The 18567-nt window shown below is 43.6% G+C and overlaps 1 protein-coding gene across 1 annotated transcript; it reads left to right on the top strand.

The window, feature by feature from the left end:
* Positions 1-373: 373 nt before the first annotated feature.
* Ndufab1 (NADH:ubiquinone oxidoreductase subunit AB1) lies at positions 374-10646 on the top strand. Its single transcript, XM_075972095.1, has 5 exons — positions 374-576; positions 5092-5214; positions 7691-7778; positions 9601-9700; positions 10514-10646. The coding sequence occupies exons 1-4, from the start codon at positions 409-411 to the stop codon at positions 9690-9692; spliced, it is 471 nt and encodes a 156-aa protein (XP_075828210.1). The 5' UTR covers positions 374-408; the 3' UTR covers positions 9693-9700; positions 10514-10646.
* The last annotated feature ends 7921 nt before the right edge of the window (positions 10647-18567 follow it).

Below are 18567 nucleotides of genomic sequence, written 5' to 3'. Positions count from 1 at the left end.
AAAAAAAAGAATATGTAGCTCTGACTGGCTTGGAACTTGCGGTGTAGACCAGGCTGGCCTCGAATTCACAGAGACCCTCCTGCCTCCAGAGTGCTAACTTTAAAGACGTTTGCCACAATTCCAGAATCAAAGGCGGACATTCTTAAAACAATATATTTCAGAACTCTGAGAAAATAAATAAGTTCCTTTTTTGTCAGTAACTGTTTAAGAGCAGATGGCATTTGTGCAGTTGGCACCAAGGTAGCTCTCGTCCTTCAAACGGAGGTGGGCGCAGCGCCTCCAGGAGCCGCCAGGGGTCGCCAGCGCCCGCGGAGTCCTCAAGCGCCGCTCTATGCGTCGCCAGCGTACGGAGCTAACAGAAGCTTGGGCGGGAGACCGCGACGCAGTGCATTCTGGGTTGACGCAGCCATGGCGGCTCGTGTCCTTTCCGTGTGTGTCCGCCGCCTGCCCGCGGCCTTCGCGCCGCTGCCCCGGCTTCCCACACTGGCCTTGGCCCGGCCACTCAGCATCACTGTCTGCCCTGAGGGAACCCGGAGGAGGTCCGGGACTCTGCAGCCCGCCCTGGCCCTCACGCAGGTGACTCGCTGTGACTTTGCCGGGGCTGCTCAGGGGTCAGGGCCCGGGCCGTCCGGGTTGGGGGAGGGGCCCAGGCTGGCTGCACAGCGGCTGCAGAGATGATTCGGGGTACACTGCTAGCCCTGCTGCCCGACGAGTTTTGGTTGACCCTTGTCGCGAGGGCGAGTGTCTTGTGATTAGAGTACAGCACTTTGACCAAGTCTCGACCGAACAGAATTGGGCACAGATCTTCTTATCCTTGCAGAGTGGCAGTGAAGTTCGGTTGAGAGAGGTCGAGTAGAGCACCTCCTGCAGTCCCCGTTGTTGTGGTGATGGTATACTGTGGTCACTTCCTAGGGAAGGTTAAAGACAGCGTGCACAAGGGGAAACCACTCGCCTGCACAGAGTATTGCCTTCCTAGAGTTCTGTCGTAATTTTTCCCTTGTGACACCTTGTCTGTGAGCCTTCTGGAAGTAGAGATAGGAAACGAGTGTGAGGCTGAAACTTGGGCGTCACTTCCAACCCTAGATGCCCAACAATAGATTTAGCCCTCTTCCCGCACCCCTTCTGACTTATTCCTATGGGATCAGGCCCTGGCATGGCTTCACGTTCCCCGTGTGCATCCCAGATTAGGAACTGCTTACTGTAAGATAGACTGGGCCAAGGTGGAAAACCCTTTTCGGACCCATGAGCTTCCTATGGTCGTGGTTTCGGTTACACCTGCATCCTACAGGAATAAGAATCTACATCCAGGGGGCTGGAGAGCTGGCTCAGAGGTTAAGAGCATTGCCTGCTCTTCCAAAGGTCCTGAGTTCAATTTCCAGCAACCACATGGTGGCTCACAACCATCTGTAATGAGGTCTGGTGCCCTCTTCTGGCCTGCAGGCATACACACAGACAGAATATTGTATACATAATAAATAAATTAAAAAAAAAAAGAATCTACATCTAGTGTTGAGATTCGCTGACAGTGTACCAAAAGCTTGTCATATAAGGTGTTAAAAGGGAAGTAAAGTTGCCTGTGTGTTTGGGTCTAGAGACTAATTTCAATTAGTCTCCCTGTTCTTACAGCATTGCTTCGCAGTCATAGGTGTGCACACAGATCCTCGGGTTATAATAGAAGACTGATTTGTTTTCCTGGGCTTTGCATATGTGGCCCTGAGACCATGTTTACAACAGGCAGTGCTCTCTCTGCTGGGTTTATACTGACAGTAGGGGAACTGCTTTATGCTTACAGAATGGTTTTGAGTTAGCTCATTGATACATGAAGAGAGACAGTTGTTTACAGGCTATTTTAAGGTTTGTTATTGGAATATGAATGTTCTCTGCACAAATCAGAGGAAGCAAACAGTAAGCAATATTTGTTGAAGCAGTAAGAAACCTTTTCACTGAATCACCCACTTGGCTTGGAAGTTTCTGGCTAGACTTCTGGCTAGATGGAGAGGGAGTAGAGTAAGGAAGAGATTTGTAGAGGCGCAGGTTTGTTTCAGACAGCTGCATTTGAGGTGTCTCAGTCCTGAGGTTTGAAGTGGGCAAGTGACAGAGATGGCCTTTAAAGCTTTTTCCATAAACAAAGAAGGGCAGAGGGGAACAAGATGGATTCTAATAGAAACTCTTCAGTATCAGGCTAACTCAGTGTCACTGCAGATAGAGCCACCCTTAATGCTTGGAGATCATTTATGTCACATGTCTGAGTCTGGGGGAAGAACACCCCCCAAGACAACTGTTGACTGCGGGGAAGATGCTTTCCGAACAGTAGACATCTGGCAGAAGGAAGCAATTTAGACCCTCCAAGAGAGCATGCAGGGGCCCTGGGGCAGGGTACTTAACCATCCTGCCTCAGTTTCTTTGTAAAAGGTGTGTTAAGTGCTTAGAGTACTACCATGGTCTGATTTAGTGAGGCAAATCAGTCCTGGCCTGTAATCTCAGCTCCTTTGTAGGCAGCAATAAAATAACATGTTTAAGGCCTGTCTGGGTAAAAGTAAGTTCAAAGCTACCCAGAGTAACTTAATTAAGCCCCATTTCAAAACCAAGGCTGGCGGTATAATGGTGGAGCCCTGCCTGACATAGATGAAACAGGCCCCATTCCAGTACCAAAATAAGTAAGTAACAAATTTTTAAAATGACTTAGGAAAGGAATAAATGGGATATGTATTTTAGGCTACACCACAGCTGAGGGCCACACTGCCAGGCTGCTGTAGTATTGCTAGATAGATGCCAAGCAGTATCCAGTGCTTTCATATCATCTTACCTTGCCACAGTATTATGAATGAGGTGCTGCTGTTTATCCATATTTAACAGCTAAAGAAACTGAGGCATATATAGGTTATATAACTGGATGGGGACAAACAGCTAGTAAGAGCTATACCCTGATGCTAATTAACAGCAGAGTCTGTTTCCTAATCTGATCTGGTTTCTGAGGCTCACCTCTCAGCTCACTACATCTTACTGCCTTGTACTGAGCTCACTGCGACCATCTATTTTAGACTGACATGTAGCCTCAAGACAGAACTCTTAGTTCAATCTCTTGGTACTTACCTGGCCCTGCAAGAACTTGCCAATGATGCCTGGTAGCTGCTGACACCTAGTGACCACATGAGTAACTGCATACGTGCAGACTCTTCCCAGTCACTCGTTTCCCATGGCATGGTGACATGCTGGGCACAGTTCTCCATCTCCACTTCATACCAGTCCTTGATACTATTTGTTTTTTGTCTTTGAGATTTAAGGCTGGCCTTGGAACTGTGTTGGTGAGGGTGTGTTGCTCTTCCTCAGCCTCCCAAGTACGAGGATTGCAAGCCCGAACCACCATGTCTTTCTAAAATCTGCTCAGATTTTTTTTCTTCCAGGCGGAACACTGAACACGAGGCCTAACTCATACTAGGCAAGCACTCAACCAATGAACTACAACCCCAGTCCCTTACTAGTTTCTAATCTCTTTTCTATACCTTCTTGATATGCACACAGGACTTGATAGGTCCTCCTACCTCAGAAGGTCATTCTCATTATTATCATATTTCTTCTCCCTCTTTATTCTTTTCTGCTTCATTTTGTGACCTCTTCAAGTCACTGTGATGAGTAGATCTAATGGTATGTCCCTAATCAAAGGGCTCTGACACACAGTACAAAGGCAACAATGGATTTAGGCGTGAAAAAAAGGTGCTTTGCCATAGTCTTCAGAGACCCTCTAGAATCTCTTTTCAGTTAATGTCTTTAGTTTGCTGCAAATTAAGTCTATCTTGATAAAGCGGTATATACTGGCTCAGTTTTATTTTGAAGTAGGTTCTTGCTCTATAGTCCAGGCAAGCCTGGGCTCTGGATATCAACCTCAACCTCTCAAGTGTTAGGGTTACAAACATTTAACACCACAGCAGCTCTTAGGTCATTTTTCATGGGTATTTTTTCATAGACATACTCAGGGACCTGAGTGCCAGCAAGCAAACCCAGTTCTCCCTCATACATTTGTTTAGTTAGTGTGAATTTACATGAGAAGGTCAGGGGATAACTTGAGGGTCCATGTTTTCTCTTCCCACCATGTAGATTCTAAGGATTGAACTTAGATTATCAAGCTTGGTGGCTAGTGCCTTTAGCCTCTGATCCATATTGCTGTCTTTCTTCCTCCCCCTTCAGTATTCAAGATTGAACCCAGGATTTCACACACTAAGCAAATTGCTCTGCTATTAGCTATATTACATCCCTGCCCCCTCTTTATTTTGAAACAGGTTCTCACTAAATTGCCTAGACTGGCCTTGATCTTGATCCTCCTGCCTCACTTCCCAAGTATCTGGGATTAAAAGCCTAGCTACAAAATCATTTTCTGTGGAAAAGCCTTAGCAACAAATTAAGAACTTAAAAAAAAGGGCTAGAGAGATGACTCAGAGATTAGGAGCACTGCCCTTTTATGTTAGTGACAGTCTTACTGAACAAGATGGTGTCCAAAGTCAGAGGAACGAGTCCTGATTTTGAGGACAAGTGACACCCATTTTGATGCTAGAGCTGCTGAGTTGACCCACATCTATGACTCAGTATATAGCAATGGCCACATTGGAGAATGAGATGGTACGGATTTGTAGAGGCCAGAAGCTTTGTGAAAGTGCTTGGCGTGCATATTGAGGTGGCTCAGCAGGTAAAGACACCTGCCACCAAACTTGGTGACCTCAGCTCAATCCCTAGGACCCAGAAGAAGGAGAGAATTGACTCCCACAGCTTGTTCTCTGACCTCCAATCAGGTGCCATGGCATCCTGCTCCCAAGTAAAAAATTTACGTCTAAGTTTTTTTTTTTTTTTTTTTTTTTGGTTTTTTGAGACAGGGTTTCTCTGTAGCTTTGGAGCCTGTCCTGGAACTCCCTTTGTAGACCAGGCTGGCCTCGAACTCACAGAGATCCACCTGCCTCTGCCTCCCGAGTGCTGGGATTACAGGTGTGCGCCACCACCGCCCGGCCTACGTCTAAGTTTTTAAAAAGATACCTGTAGACATGTGCACTACGTAAAGACACTTGGAACTGAATGACACTCTCCTTCCCGTCTTTGTTCTAGGTGCCTGGAAGGGTCACACACTTGTGCCGCCAGTACAGTGACGCACCCCCTTTGACGTTAGAGGGAATTAAGGACCGAGTGCTGTATGTCTTGAAACTCTATGACAAGATTGACCCAGAAAAGGTAACTGGTTTAGATTTCCTTTCAAAATTTACTAATTTCCCTTTTGCTTTGTTTTTGTGTGTTTGTGTATGTACTTATGCACCTTGTATATGCATGCCGTGCCCCCCTTGAGGAAGTCACAGGACAATTTGCAGCAGTTAGTTCTTTCCTTCCACCATGCCTTACCAGAGATTGAGCTCAGAGGTCATCAGGATCGGTAGCAAGCATCTTCACCTGCTGAGCCATCTCGCCAGCCCCTATTTTTTTCCTTTAGCATATTTAATCACATAGTATAAAATTCAAAGGGTCCAAACAAACATTCAATTGTAAGTCCTCCCAGCAGGGCTGGAGAGATGGCTCAGCGATTAATAGCACTAGCTGCTCTTCCATAGGACTCAGGCTCAATTCCCAGCACCCATAAGGCTGCTCATAACTGTCTGTAACCCCAGTTCCGGGGTACCCAACACCTTCATACAGACATTCTTGCAGGCAGATATACCAATGCACATAAATAATAAAATAAAAAACCTCTTCCCAGCTTCCAGCCAACCAGTTCTTCAACTAGGAGATTGGCATCGTCCCTGTATAGATATAGCTTCTGGTTTATCTTTCCAGAGAGAAATAATCATTATTTCAGTAGCACAGGCACATTATATAGCATAAATATTTGTCTTAGTTACATTTCTATTGCTGTGATAAAACATGACCAAGGCAACTTACAGAAGGAAGGGTTTATTTAGGTTATAGTTCCATCATGGCAGAGAAAATGCAGTAGGCAGGTAAGCATGGCACTGGAGAAGTATCTGAGAGTTTACATCTTGAACCACAAACAGGAAGTAGAGAGTACACCTGGGATGGAGGAGGCTTTCAATGCCTTAAAGCCTGCCTCTGGGACACAACTCCTCCAACAAGGCTATACCTCCTAATGCTTTCCAAATAGTCACCAACTAGGAACCAAATATTCCCATGCCTAAGACTTACGGGGACTTCTCATTCAAACCACTCTTCTGACACAAGTGGTCTGGGAGTGTAGTTCAGGGAGAAACATATTTACCCCATGACAGGGCCTAATCACAATCCTCAGTACAACGAAAGCCTGCAAAAAACCACAGGTGGCCCATATACCAGAATTGCATTCTTTCTGCCTCTTGAGTCTTTTGTTTCCTTGAGACAGGGTTTCTCTGTAGCTTTGGAGCCTGGCCTGGAACTAGCTCTTGTAGACCAGGCTGGCCTCACACTCACAGAGGTCCACCTGCCTCTGCCTCCTGAGTGCTGGGATTAAAGGCATGCACCACCACTGCCTGGCAGCCATTTGCTTTTTTGTTTTAAAAAACAGGGTCTTGCTATGTAGCCCAGGCTGGCCCTAAAGTCACATTCTCCCTCCTCCTGAATGCTGGGAATATAGAGGTACTACCACATGAGGTTTGCTTCTTTGTTTTTTAATTTAACTCTTAGAATTTTTTATGTTGGTTTGAAACAGTTTTTTTTTCTTTAGTAACTGAATCTGTTGTGTAATTTAACGTAGTTTTTAAAAAGATTTTTTAAAAAAGATTTGTGTGTATGTGTGTTTACCTGCCTATGTGTGAATTGAGGGCAGATGAGGTCATCAGGTTCTCTCATCTATTTTGAGGCAAAGTCTCTCTGAACCTGGTGCTTCCACTTTCTCAGCTAGGCTGGAAACCACCAAATCCAGTGTGTCTGCCCACTCGAGCTGTGGGTACAGGCATATACTAGACACACAGCTTGTTAGATGGGTACTGGGATCCGAACTTTGGTCCTTAGGATTGTATAGGGAATTCTTTTAATTGCTGAACCATCTTAGGCCGTTAACATGGATTTTGAAGAATATTTCCTGGTGATCTTAAAAGCCAAATTATAAGCAAGTGAATACAGTATTCTGTCATCTGCCAGGCATCTACAATTTATAATAAATCTTAGGATTTTTAGTTGTTGAGTGTGCATGTGTTGCTGGGGATGGAACCGTGGGCCTCGTGCACACTAGGCAAATGTTCTGTACTGAGCTACAGCCCTATAATAGCTTGGTTCCCCCCCCCCCCACTGTGTAGCGCTGACTGTAATGGAACTTGCTGTGTAGACCAGGCTGGCCTCAAACTCAAGAGATCTTTCAGTGTCTGCCTCCTGAGTGCTAGGATAGTAGCCTATAATTAGGCTTGGAGGAGAAGGGTTTTTATTTGTTAGTAAAATATCAAGAAAACAAATTCTCTCAGATGTCCTTTAGAATAGTTATCAAAGATCCTATTAAAATATGTAGCATGAAATCTTTTATTTAAATTTCTTTCTAAACTTAACCACCTTAAGTAAAATTGAACAGGCTAACAAAATATACTGTGTCCATGGCAGCATATGTTAAATACACCATGTTATTTAAAGGCTTGTGTTTCTTTGCAAATCTTCTATATGATGATAAAGTACCACTCTGTTGTCTTGGGAAGCTGACACTTTCATGGATTCAATTTTGTTTATTTCTTTCTTGCAGCTCTCAGTAAATTCTCATTTTATGAAGGACCTGGGCTTAGACAGTTTGGACCAAGTGGAGATTATTATGGCCATGGAAGACGAATTTGGTAACAAATATATGCTTTGGATCTGTATGCTAGGAGTCCTCATTTTGTTGTTTTTAAGAAAAGGTCTCTCTCTCTCTGCAGCCCAGGCTATATCCCAGTTGACTCTTTGGTGGTTTAGTTTAAACTGAAGAAAATGCTGGAGTCTGGACTAGATTCAGATATTAGTAGATACAATAACAGCAATACTTGCCAGGCTTCTTACTGTCAGGTGAAATAATGTTAGGGACAGTGCAGGCCTGGCAGAATGTAGACTAGCATTAAGGGCTGGCTGGTCCGAAAGGGCTTGGGAACGTGGGACCTTCAGCTAAACAGCAGTAATAAGCGGTGCTAAGGACACACAGGTGAGGTCTGGGTCTCCTGTGATTGTTTGCCATGCCTGCTCCAAGTTGTTTTTATTAAGATCTGTTTGTTATGCAAACAAGACTTTATAAAATCCCTTGGCTCCTTTTTGGGTAGCTGTTTAGGAAGCAAAGGATATGTGTGCCACCTAATAGGGCAAGCCATAGTTAACACTCCTCATAGATGATATAAGCAAGTGCTATGCTGTTGCTACTTAAAAACTTTTTGGTTTTTGGTCTGGACTGAGTTCAGACATATTGGAGCCTGACAAGCAACGGCACCTCTCAGAGTCTTCCTACACTGTGAAGTGAGTGTGCCAGATAGAAGCCTCAAGATGGGGACTGCTGAGAGAGCACATATAACGTGCTCAATCCAGTATCTGAGCCAAAGTAAACCCTACTGAAATTACCACAACCCAGCTGTAACAAGGAACAAAGAAGTACACGCTGCAGCATGAATAACCCCGGAGGACAAAATACAAAGCAGCTCATCACATGCTGCACACTTGCTTCATGGCATGAAATTTCAAGAGGAAAACAGTTGGGGACAGAGTATATTTAAGGCTACCAAGTGTTGGGATGATGGGGAGTGGGCTACTAATGACACAGGGTTTTTTTTTTTTGGTTTGGTTTTTTAGGGGTGATAATGTTCTAGGGCAGTGGTTCTCAACCTTCCTAATGTGAGCCTTTAATACAGTTTCTCATGTTGTGGTGACCACCACCATAAAATTATTTTGTTGCTACTTTATAACTGTAATTTTGCTACTGTTGTGAATCATACTGTAAATATCTGATATGTGATTGTGACCCCAAAGGAGACCCACAGGTTAAGAGCCACTGTTCTAGGGGACTTTGATTAATTGGATTAATTCTTTTTTTTTTAAAGATTTTGTTTATTTATTATGTATTCAGTATTCTCAGTATTCTATCTGAATGTATGCCTGCAGGACAGAAGAGGGCACCAGATCCCATTACAGATGGTTGTGAGCCACCATGTGGTTGCTGGGAATTGAACTCAGGACCTTTGGAAGAGCAGCCAGAGTTCTTAACCACTGAGCCATCTCTCCAGCCCCCAACTGGATTAATTCTTAGGGGATTAAATAATAGCAGTGGTTGTACAACCTTGTGAGCACACTATGAACTACCGACTTGTATATTTAAAAGGAGAAATTTTCTATTGTTTCTAAAAAAACTTAAGCCCAACATGGTGTATTTATTTTCTAAAACTTACCTAGTTCAAAAACGAAATGGGATTCAAGATTGCTGGAGATGTTGAACACAGCTGTAGGTATTAAGAAAGGATCAAATGTAAGCCAAGTCTGGTGGCACAAACTTGTAATCACAGCTACTTGAAATTTCAAGCTCAGCCTGAATTACTGAGACTCTAACCTAAAATTAAAGGGGGAGGGGAGTTATACGCTTTTAGTTCTAAAGAGTTCGCTTTTTCCATATTCACATACTGTTACCATTTTTTTTCATTTTAGGATTTGAAATTCCTGATATAGATGCAGAGAAGTTAATGTGTCCACAAGAAATTGTAGATTACATTGCAGATAAGAAGGATGTATATGAATAAAGTTTCAGGTAAATAACCTGACATTAAACCACATTCTCTCATAGGATTAAACAAGACTCACAGAAGTTGGAAGTATTGATAGAGACTGTCATTAGTTAGAGAACACAGACCCTTTATGGTTATCTGCCATCCAAGCCCTAACCCTTGCTGTGATCTTTAAGAGAGGCTTGGGAGCATCATTCCTGGACAGGATTCAGCTCTCTTTTGGTTCTTTAAGACAGGGTTTCTCTGTAGCTTTGGCGTCTGTCCTGGAACTAGCTCTTGTAGGCCAGGCTGGCCACAAACTCACATAGATCCACCTGTCTCTATCTCCCGAGTGCTGGGATTAAAGGCGTGTGCTGCCACCACCTGGTTCAGCCTTCTTAAAAGCAATCTTACACAAATACTGCGTGTCACAACCCAGAAATGAACCTCCGTCCTTGTTACCCTTCCAGCACAGCCTTACCTGCTCCAAGAAGCAGAGATGGCCTAGGGTTGCTCCCCAACTAAGAGGGTAGGCTTCAGAGACAGAGACCCAAATTGGCTGTAATACCCCTTATGCAGTGAGTCTGATGATCTTGGACAAGTTGCTGGACTATGAATTTAGTCCCATGTAAAGTGGCAGTGAAGCCTGACCCTATCAGGGCTTTGTGAAGGTCAAACTGGGTCATAGATGGGCATCATTGCCTGGTATAAGCCTTAGTTGACAGTCACTGTTGTTTCAGCTTTACTGTTTTGTGCTTAGAATATTTAGTTTCAATGCACTGGGCACCTTAAAGGTGGTACTTAAGAGTCGGTGACTACACACTAAAAAGAAACCCAACTTATCTTGTCATTGCCAGAGCCTTCTTCCACATCCGGAGGACTCCGAGAATGCCCGAATGCATCATGGCTGACTGACAGCGGTTCTGTTGGACTTGTATTTAAATTGTCTGAGTGTTTTACCCTTTAAAAATAAATCTATTATAAAACTAACATTTTTCTCAGTCTTCAGTTTCCTTTTTCTTTTTTGAGACAATCTTGTTCTGGCCTGAACTCATTAGCACAGCTAACCTCCCAAGTGCTAAGATTATAGATTTGAAACACCCTGTTCCACCTAATTTTTAAATCTTATTGATTTTGCTTAATGCTTTTAAAGATCTGTCATCGATAACCATGCATATCAAAAATACAGCCTAGGGTACTGTGCTGGGCAGCTAGGGTGAATAATAAATAATAATGTATTTTGTGTAAAAATGCCACAATGAAACCCATTATTTTGTATGCTGACCAAAATAAAAATAAAAATGAAAACTGTATGACCTATCCAGGCATGGTGGTATATGCCCAAAGCTCTATTGTATAAGAGGTAAAGCCAGCTGGGTAACATAGCAAGATGCTGTGTTCCAGCAATGCACCTGAAGTAAGTTTCTCTTTCCCACCTCAGTACATGTACGTGTGCTCACGATGAAAGAACACTTGCTTCGCTTGTTTTTCCCTCCGTGCCGATGAATTAGATGTGACTGGCTGACAGCATGCAGGGCTAGTTCTTCCCAAAAAACCTCTTTCCAAAATACCAGAATTGAAGTTTGGGGGGAGGATCAGCTCTGTTTTCAACACTGCTCTTCAGTCACGTAGCCATTCTCCGTTCTGCCCCCACCCCTTCTGAGACATGCTTTCTCTAGAGCCCAGGCTGGCCTCAGACAGTCCTAGCTCAGTCTTCCGAGTGCTGGGACAATACGTATATGCCTCCACAGCAGCTACCCTTTCATTCTCAGCACTGTAGTTCTTGGGGTTGATGTAGGTAATGTGTACACATAGCTTACATCCTGTTTGAGAGTTGTGCCATAATTGCTTTTTTACTGCAGTTTATTGTTTGTAGGAGAGAGCAGAAGCAGGAGCTTGTAGGTGATATCAGCAAGGCAAGAAACTGAGGTGAGCCTCAGCCAGCAGAGATACTTCTGGGTGGGATGAGGTGGTGGAAGGGGAGCAGCCAACTCTACATTTGGGCCTACCTTCAAGGCACACCTCTTTCTGAATTCCCCAGTCTCTTAATCTCCTTATTCTAGACATGGTGATGACACATACTTTCTAGTAATAGAAACCACTGTTTGTTTTTATTATTCCCTGTAGTGCTGGAGATAGGTTCAGGGGTTCACATGTTAGACGTGTGTTCTAACACTATGCTACACCCTCTGCTACCCTCCTTTTAAATTAATTTTTTAGCATTACTTTTTCCTCCCTTCAAACTTTACCATATAGTCCTCCTTACTCGCCATCAAATTCTGTTATTATGTATGTACACACACGCCTGAGTGCACATATTCCTAAATATAACTCCTTCGAATCATGGTCTCTTTGTTGTGTGGATATATATATAAAAGATGTGTGTCATCTTTATTCAGTTCATGTTTAGGCAATCTGTTGGTGAGACTTAATGGGTAAACATTTAAGAAAATACCATGTAAAACTGCCATCAAGGAGCATTAAGGAGCCTAGTTTTTACAGATGCCTTTATTCCATGAAGAGCTTGAAACTTGTTACATACTGAAAACCAACAGTGAACCACTCAGGCTACAAGTGACTGACTGCTCTGACCAGAACTACGATATTTTCTTATTAGTCCCCCAAGTTGTTCTGGCTACTTTAAATCCCAGGACAGCTGAAGATCTGACCAAAGACTGCATCTGGATTCTTTTGCCAAAGATCACAAAGTTTAGCAGTACTGCCACCAGGGCAACTTCTCATTAATATCTCACCACATGCCTGGCCTGTTCACGTCACTCTGGAGGTAGCTAAAGTCCACTGGTCACAGATTTAGGGTCCTTGTGCTTAACTATCCCTTGATGCTCTAAAAATTCATCAGAATGGTTTCAGTAAGGATTTTGATAGGTAGGCAGCACCCTGACCACACATAGCATTCCAAATTGCATAGAAATCAGAGGACAGAAGCCATGCAGTTAAGTTTGGTGTGTATGTTGACGTGTGTTCACGTGTGTTGTGGCAAAGACCAAGGTTGATGATATGGGTCTTCCTCCTCCTTACATAATGAGGCTTGCTGCTCATTTAGCTGGCCAGATGGTTTGGGTCATTTCCTGTCTTTTGTGTCCTGAGTGACTCGTGAGCCCTTGTGGCTGGGGATGAAGCTAGATGGTAGAGTAGAACACTTGCCCAGAATGCACAAGACCCTGGAGCCAGCACTGTCTTCAGCCACTTCAGTCCCCTCTGGCCCCCCTCCCCCAGACAGTCCCAACAATGAGCCCACCAGGAGACTCGGGAGATGTTTAAAGTTTATGTGACAGTATTTCCAATAACACGAGCTGTGCTGATGTACCAATGACATATCCCCCTCCAGGTGTTCTTAAAATCCTGTAAGCAAACTGATGGTGAAGGAGTCTGTCCATCCTGAGCTCCTAATTGTCATGGGAAAACGCAGCATGACTGCTCTAACTCAAAGACCAGAGAGATGTATCTTTGGGAAACATGGAGTTGGAAAGCGCTAGGAGGAAACATTTGGGGACAACTGGACTGTATGTATGTGATAAGACAGTGTTAGTGTTAGAGTTCTTAGGTTCAACAGCTAGAGTAACTACTGCCTGGGAATACAAAATATTTAGGAATGAAGCATGACAGTAGCTGACTTGAAATGATTCAGGAAAAAAAATTAAAATGCTAACTGTTGACTAAGCTAGTGACACTAATATTCTTTCAGCTGTCAAATCATCAAAAGTTGGGAGAATGCTTCAATATAAATTTGAAAAGGAATATACTGAGGATTTATAATCGGAAGTCCAGCAAGATCTCATGAACTCTGAGACTAGCCTGAAACAAACTGTCTCAAAAGATAACAAGCGCTGGGTGGGGTTGGTTGACTAGAAACGAATCTGTAGAATATGGAAAAGTTAAGTGAAAATAAACACAGGCCTGTAATTCCAGCACTTGGGAGGAGGTGAGAGGATTAGAGTTCAAGATTACCCTTGGCTGCACGGCACTCCGTCTCAAAACAAGGTGAAGAGGCAGCATGATCCCTTCTATAAATCATACAATTAAAAAAATAAAAGGCACTAAAGTATGAAGAGTGGCCATTACCAAGACACATCAGAGAGAAGAGTAGTTAACAAGTAAATTTTTAATTTTAATTCATTGTTAATAAATGAATGAAAGTATCATGCTGGGTGGTGGTGGTGCACACCTTTAATCCCAGCATTTGGGAGGTAGAAGCCGGTAGATCTCCGTGGTGAGTTCAAGGCCAGTCTGGTCTACAGAGCTAGTTCCGGGACAGCTAGGGCTGTTACACAGAGAAACCTTGTCTTGGGAAAAAAAAAAAAAAAGGAAAAAAGAAAGTATCATAGAGGGTGTGAACACTGACAGAAGTCCAGCCCAGGCTAAGGAGCTGGTGCCGTGTGTAGCACCACATAGGAAGGGCAGCATACAACAGCAGGGGCAGTAATGAATGGAAATCCAAGTGATTGCCCCATGTGTGAACCTCAGCTACCTAAGTTCAAAACCAACCAGGGCTACATGAAGTCCAGTCTCAAAAATAAAATATAGTATTAAAAGTAGGCGAGACATCAGACTCTGGTTTAGGAAACTTGTAGTACAGTGACTAGATGGTCACCTGCAGTTAAAAAGTGACCAGGGTGAGTCCACAAAGGACCTCGTAGTCTAAGGAACGTGTTAGCCACTGTGGGATTTTCTGAGGGCAGACACCTAGGGTGTACTGAAGAGGATGAACCTGATGGTTACCAAAAGATCGGAGACTGGGATAAAGTAACGGACAGAGAAGGTCTCTAACTTGGTATCAATTCTTCACACAGGTGAGCTGCTATTGAAACCAGGAATAAAACGAGGGTCCAAGATTTTTAAGGGGTGTCATAATTCCCATTTGGGACATGTTGAATTTGAGGGGCTCGTGGGATACACAAACAGGCAAACAAGATGAGTAAAAGGGTAAGAAAAATGCCATGCTGGAGCCAGGACTCACAGCTAAGGGCCTATGAGGTGCCTCCTCACTCTAGCAAGTGAGTTAAAGCTGATTGATTGTGTTCCTGGGATGGGTCTTCATGTGCTGAAGCCTGCATGAATTCTGCTCCTTCAGCAATAGTGCAGCTGGGGTTGTAAGTAGACAGGGAAGCAGACATACATCTATCACTTGAAATTCCCTTATCTAGTGCAGTATATATGACTTTGAGTTTTAAAAGTGATAAAGCCAAATGAGCAAATTTCAGACTTTTATTAATAAGTTCAATGAATAAATGCCAAAGTAAAGGTTTAAGCAAGCAATTCCCAACATGCATCAGTGAAATCAGGGAGGGGACAATCAAGCAAAATAGGCAGAACCACTTTTCTTAAGTCCTAAATACTGAGGTGAATGGTTGCAGAATTCAGCATTGGGCAAATCTGGGTTCTGAATCATCTGGTTGGTTACAGATGGGCATGTGATTGGTTGCTGGGCCTAAGTCCTTTAATGGCTAAAATAAGGGAACCGAGAGTGCTCACATTGCAGGAGCTGGATGCAGTATTTAGAAAAGTCCTATGAGAGAGCCCCTCAGGTCTTCCTCTCTGGCCGCCATTCTTCCCTTGAAGGCTGGAGCCCTAGAAAAGGTGTATTCAGGCAGTATTTTGTCACATAGCAAGAGGTCAAAGCCCTGTGAGATGGCCTGTCAGAGTGCTGTTATCTCTATAGAGTAACTGCTGAACAATCAGTCTCACAATGAATGGGGCATCTTCGAAACTGAAGGGACAATGTCTGGTCTGTGGAGGGCAAGAGTAACAGAATAATGCATCAACTGGAACTCTTGCCAGAACTCTGGGGACAAAAAAACCTCCTGAGGCGTTGCTAGAGGACAGGTTCCAGCTCCACAGAGATCACAGCAGAACCAGGCATTACATAGTCACCCCTGACAACCTCACTGGAGTATTTGCATTGGGCTGGGTCTGACACTCTGGGTTTCCATTTTTAGTAAAAGAGCCTAAGTTGTTTGCCTAACTTACGTGAACAGAGTTTGTTATCAAGAACTACACCAGGCCCGGTGGTGGTGGGAGCGTGCGCCTTTAATCCCAGCACTCAAGGCCAGCCTGGTCTACAGAGCAAGTTCCAGGACAGCCAGGACTGTTAGACAGAGAAACCCTGTCTCCAAAACAAAACAAAACCTTTTATCAGTCTGTTTGTTTTGGGATATCTGTTCACACTGACACTCTTCCAATAAAATTTAACCATGAATCAGGGGGCAGAGTTAGCAACTAGCTGACAAGAATTACCCACAGAGGTTTCGGAAGACCCAGGACACATACAGAGAGAAACACGAAGTCGTAGCCATAGATTCTGGAGTGAAACAGAAGAAGTTGTGGCCTTTTTGGCTCTGGGAATCGTGGAGGGGCAGAGTTAGCTGATTGTTACTACATAACTCTTTGGATCTATCAGGTTTTCACCCCAATACCTGACTCCAGAGTTTTAGCTACTAATAGAACAATGTAAATAAATGCTTCATCAGCCCTCAGTAACTGACCAGTGGAGTCTAAGTCTCAGACGTGGATGTGACAGCACAGCCACAGTGATCGCTATACAGATGGACCTGGCCCTGAGGGGTAGAAGGAGAATCCCTGCTAAACACACCCAGACCAGAGGATCCCTAGCCATAGAAACTTGTAACATGAAGTAGAACAAGACTCGTAACCAAGCAGGACAGGGCATGGTGGCACACACCTATAGTCTCAGCACTTGGGAGACAGAAATAGAAGTAGAATGAAGGAGTAAGGCTACCCTCAGCTTCATAGTGAGTTCGAGGCCAGCCTGATCCACATACCAAGTTCCAGGCCAGCCAGAGCTCGAGTGAGTCCCTGTTTTAGAAAAAAGGAAAAGAAAAAAAAATTCATGAGTATTAAGAGGAAAAAAATTTTACAAATTAGATATTATTGATATATTTTAGATGAGATAGTAGCATTCATACTTATTCCTAGGAGATATGTTTATGTAAACACAAGCATATCGATTTGCATGTCTCTCATCAGCACAGTAACGTGGCCTGATTAGAAAGCACATGTGGACAATACCATAGCTAATGGTTAACCAAGTAAAAGGTGTGAGGATGCTGAACAGATTAGGATATTTCAACTTTCCAAACAAAAAGAGGGGCTGAAAGATGGCTCAGCAGGTGAAGACTTTTCCCGCATACACCTGATAACCTGAGTTGGCTTCCTAGAATCCAGTCAATGTGGAAGTAGGAAACCAAGTCCACTAACTTGCCCTTTGACCTCCTCACATGAGCGACTTAGTAAGTGTGCCCACATACATGCAATTAAAAGAAGTTTTAAGGTCAGAAAAATAAAGAATTTAGATAAGGGCAGAAGGCATAAAAATGAGAAGTTTGAAAATTAGTGGAAAGATTGGGTGAACAAGAAAGTTGGAGAAAGCCGGGCGGTGGTGGCGCACGCCTTTAATCCCAGCACTCGGGAGGCAGAGGCAGGCGGATCTCTGTGAGTTCGAGACCAGCCTGGTCTACAAGAGCTAGTTCCAGGACAGGCTCCAAAACCACAGAGAAACTCTGTCTCGAAAAACCAAAAAAATAAATAAATAAATAAATAAATAAATAAATAAAAATAAAAAAAGAAAGTTGGAGAAAAAGCAAGACAGGTTGAAAATAAAAATGGCCCTGGTCAACTATGTCAAATAGACATGGCTAGGGGAGTGAGAGGAAAGAAAAGTAGCCTTGGCAGTTGTGTGGCAGAGGTCTCACAGCAGGAAGCATCTCACACTTCTCAGCTGGCTTTGGCTCAAGTAAAAGTGGGAAGAGACCTGTCTCTAGCTCTGAGGACTGTCTGTTTGTAGGGTCTCTACTGTGGAAACAGCTGTTAGCCAGATCTTGAAGAATCTATAGGTGAGCTGGCAAGATGGCTCTGTGGCTTACCCGGTTGCCAAGCCTTTCCATCCTGGAAACTACATGGCAGGAGGGAAGAACCGACTTCCAAAAGCTGTCCTCTAATCTCCACATGTGATATGTGTGCACACACAAAACTTTAATAAAACTCTTAATAGAAATCTAAGACGGTGAAGCTGGATATTACAGCACATGCCTATAGTCCTTTAGGAGGGTAAGGTGGGAGAATCCTGAGTTCCAGGCAGCCTATACCACCTAGCAAGACCCTATCTTAAGAAAGAAAGAAAAGGAAACTACTTTTCAGTGTTGCTTCAGAAGTAGGAGGTATTAGAAAAATAGAAAATTGGGAGACCAGAACCATCAGGAATACTTGCCCAATGGAGGGAAGGGGAAAATGTCCAACATGAGAGTGACCGAGTGGACTATGCCACATCCTAACAAACTGTCATCCTTAATGCCAAGAATTCTGGTCTTATCCTATTTCTGGAAATAGTTTTCTTCCTCCTCCTCCTCTCTGTATAACATGTGGCTCCTCTCTGTTTCCACTGTTTTTGTTTTGGGTTTGTTTTTTTTTTTAAAAAAAACCTGTCTTTGCAGGCTGGTGGTGATGGTACATGACTTTAATCCCAGCACTTGGGAGGCAAAGGCAGGCAGATCTCTGTTTGTTCGAGGCCAGCCTGGTCTATAGAGCGAGTTCCAGGACAGGCTCCAAATTTACACAGAGAAATCTGTCTTAAAAAAACAAAACAAAACAAAAAAGCAAAAACAAAACAAAAAAAGCCAGAGAGGCAGCTTCCCCTAACTGGAGGCATGCATGGTGGAAGGCTGCCCTAGGCAAAAGAATAGCTGATTAGCAAGCTCATTAGTCTGATATTTCAGACTCAATCACATCTCTTTGCCATCTGTTTCAGAAAATAAACTTGTATATATTACTCAGAATCATACAAGTCAGACCACAGCTGACAGAGGACCCTGTTCTAAATGTTGCTAGTCCCAAGAACAGATTAGGCGCATGAAGAATTGGAAGGAAAGAGACGCAA

The sequence above is a fragment of the Microtus pennsylvanicus genome, chromosome 5, assembly GCF_037038515.1.
Source record: "Microtus pennsylvanicus isolate mMicPen1 chromosome 5, mMicPen1.hap1, whole genome shotgun sequence".
Classification (NCBI taxonomy): domain Eukaryota; kingdom Metazoa; phylum Chordata; class Mammalia; order Rodentia; family Cricetidae; genus Microtus; species Microtus pennsylvanicus.
The sequence above is the reverse complement of the archived record's forward strand: the minus strand, read 5'-3'. Positions and strand labels throughout refer to the sequence as shown.

Bases quoted from the DNA above. Each gene is read 5' to 3' on its own strand.
- Ndufab1 (XM_075972095.1), top strand. From the start codon at position 409: ATGGCGGCTCGTGTCCTTTCCGTGTGTGTCCGCCGCCTGCCCGCGGCC. The intron at 577-5,091 runs GTGACTCGCTGT...TCTTTGTTCTAG, and splicing joins CCGCCCTGGCCCTCACGCAG to GTGCCTGGAAGGGTCACACA. The intron at 5,215-7,690 runs GTAACTGGTTTA...TCTTTCTTGCAG, and splicing joins ACAAGATTGACCCAGAAAAG to CTCTCAGTAAATTCTCATTT.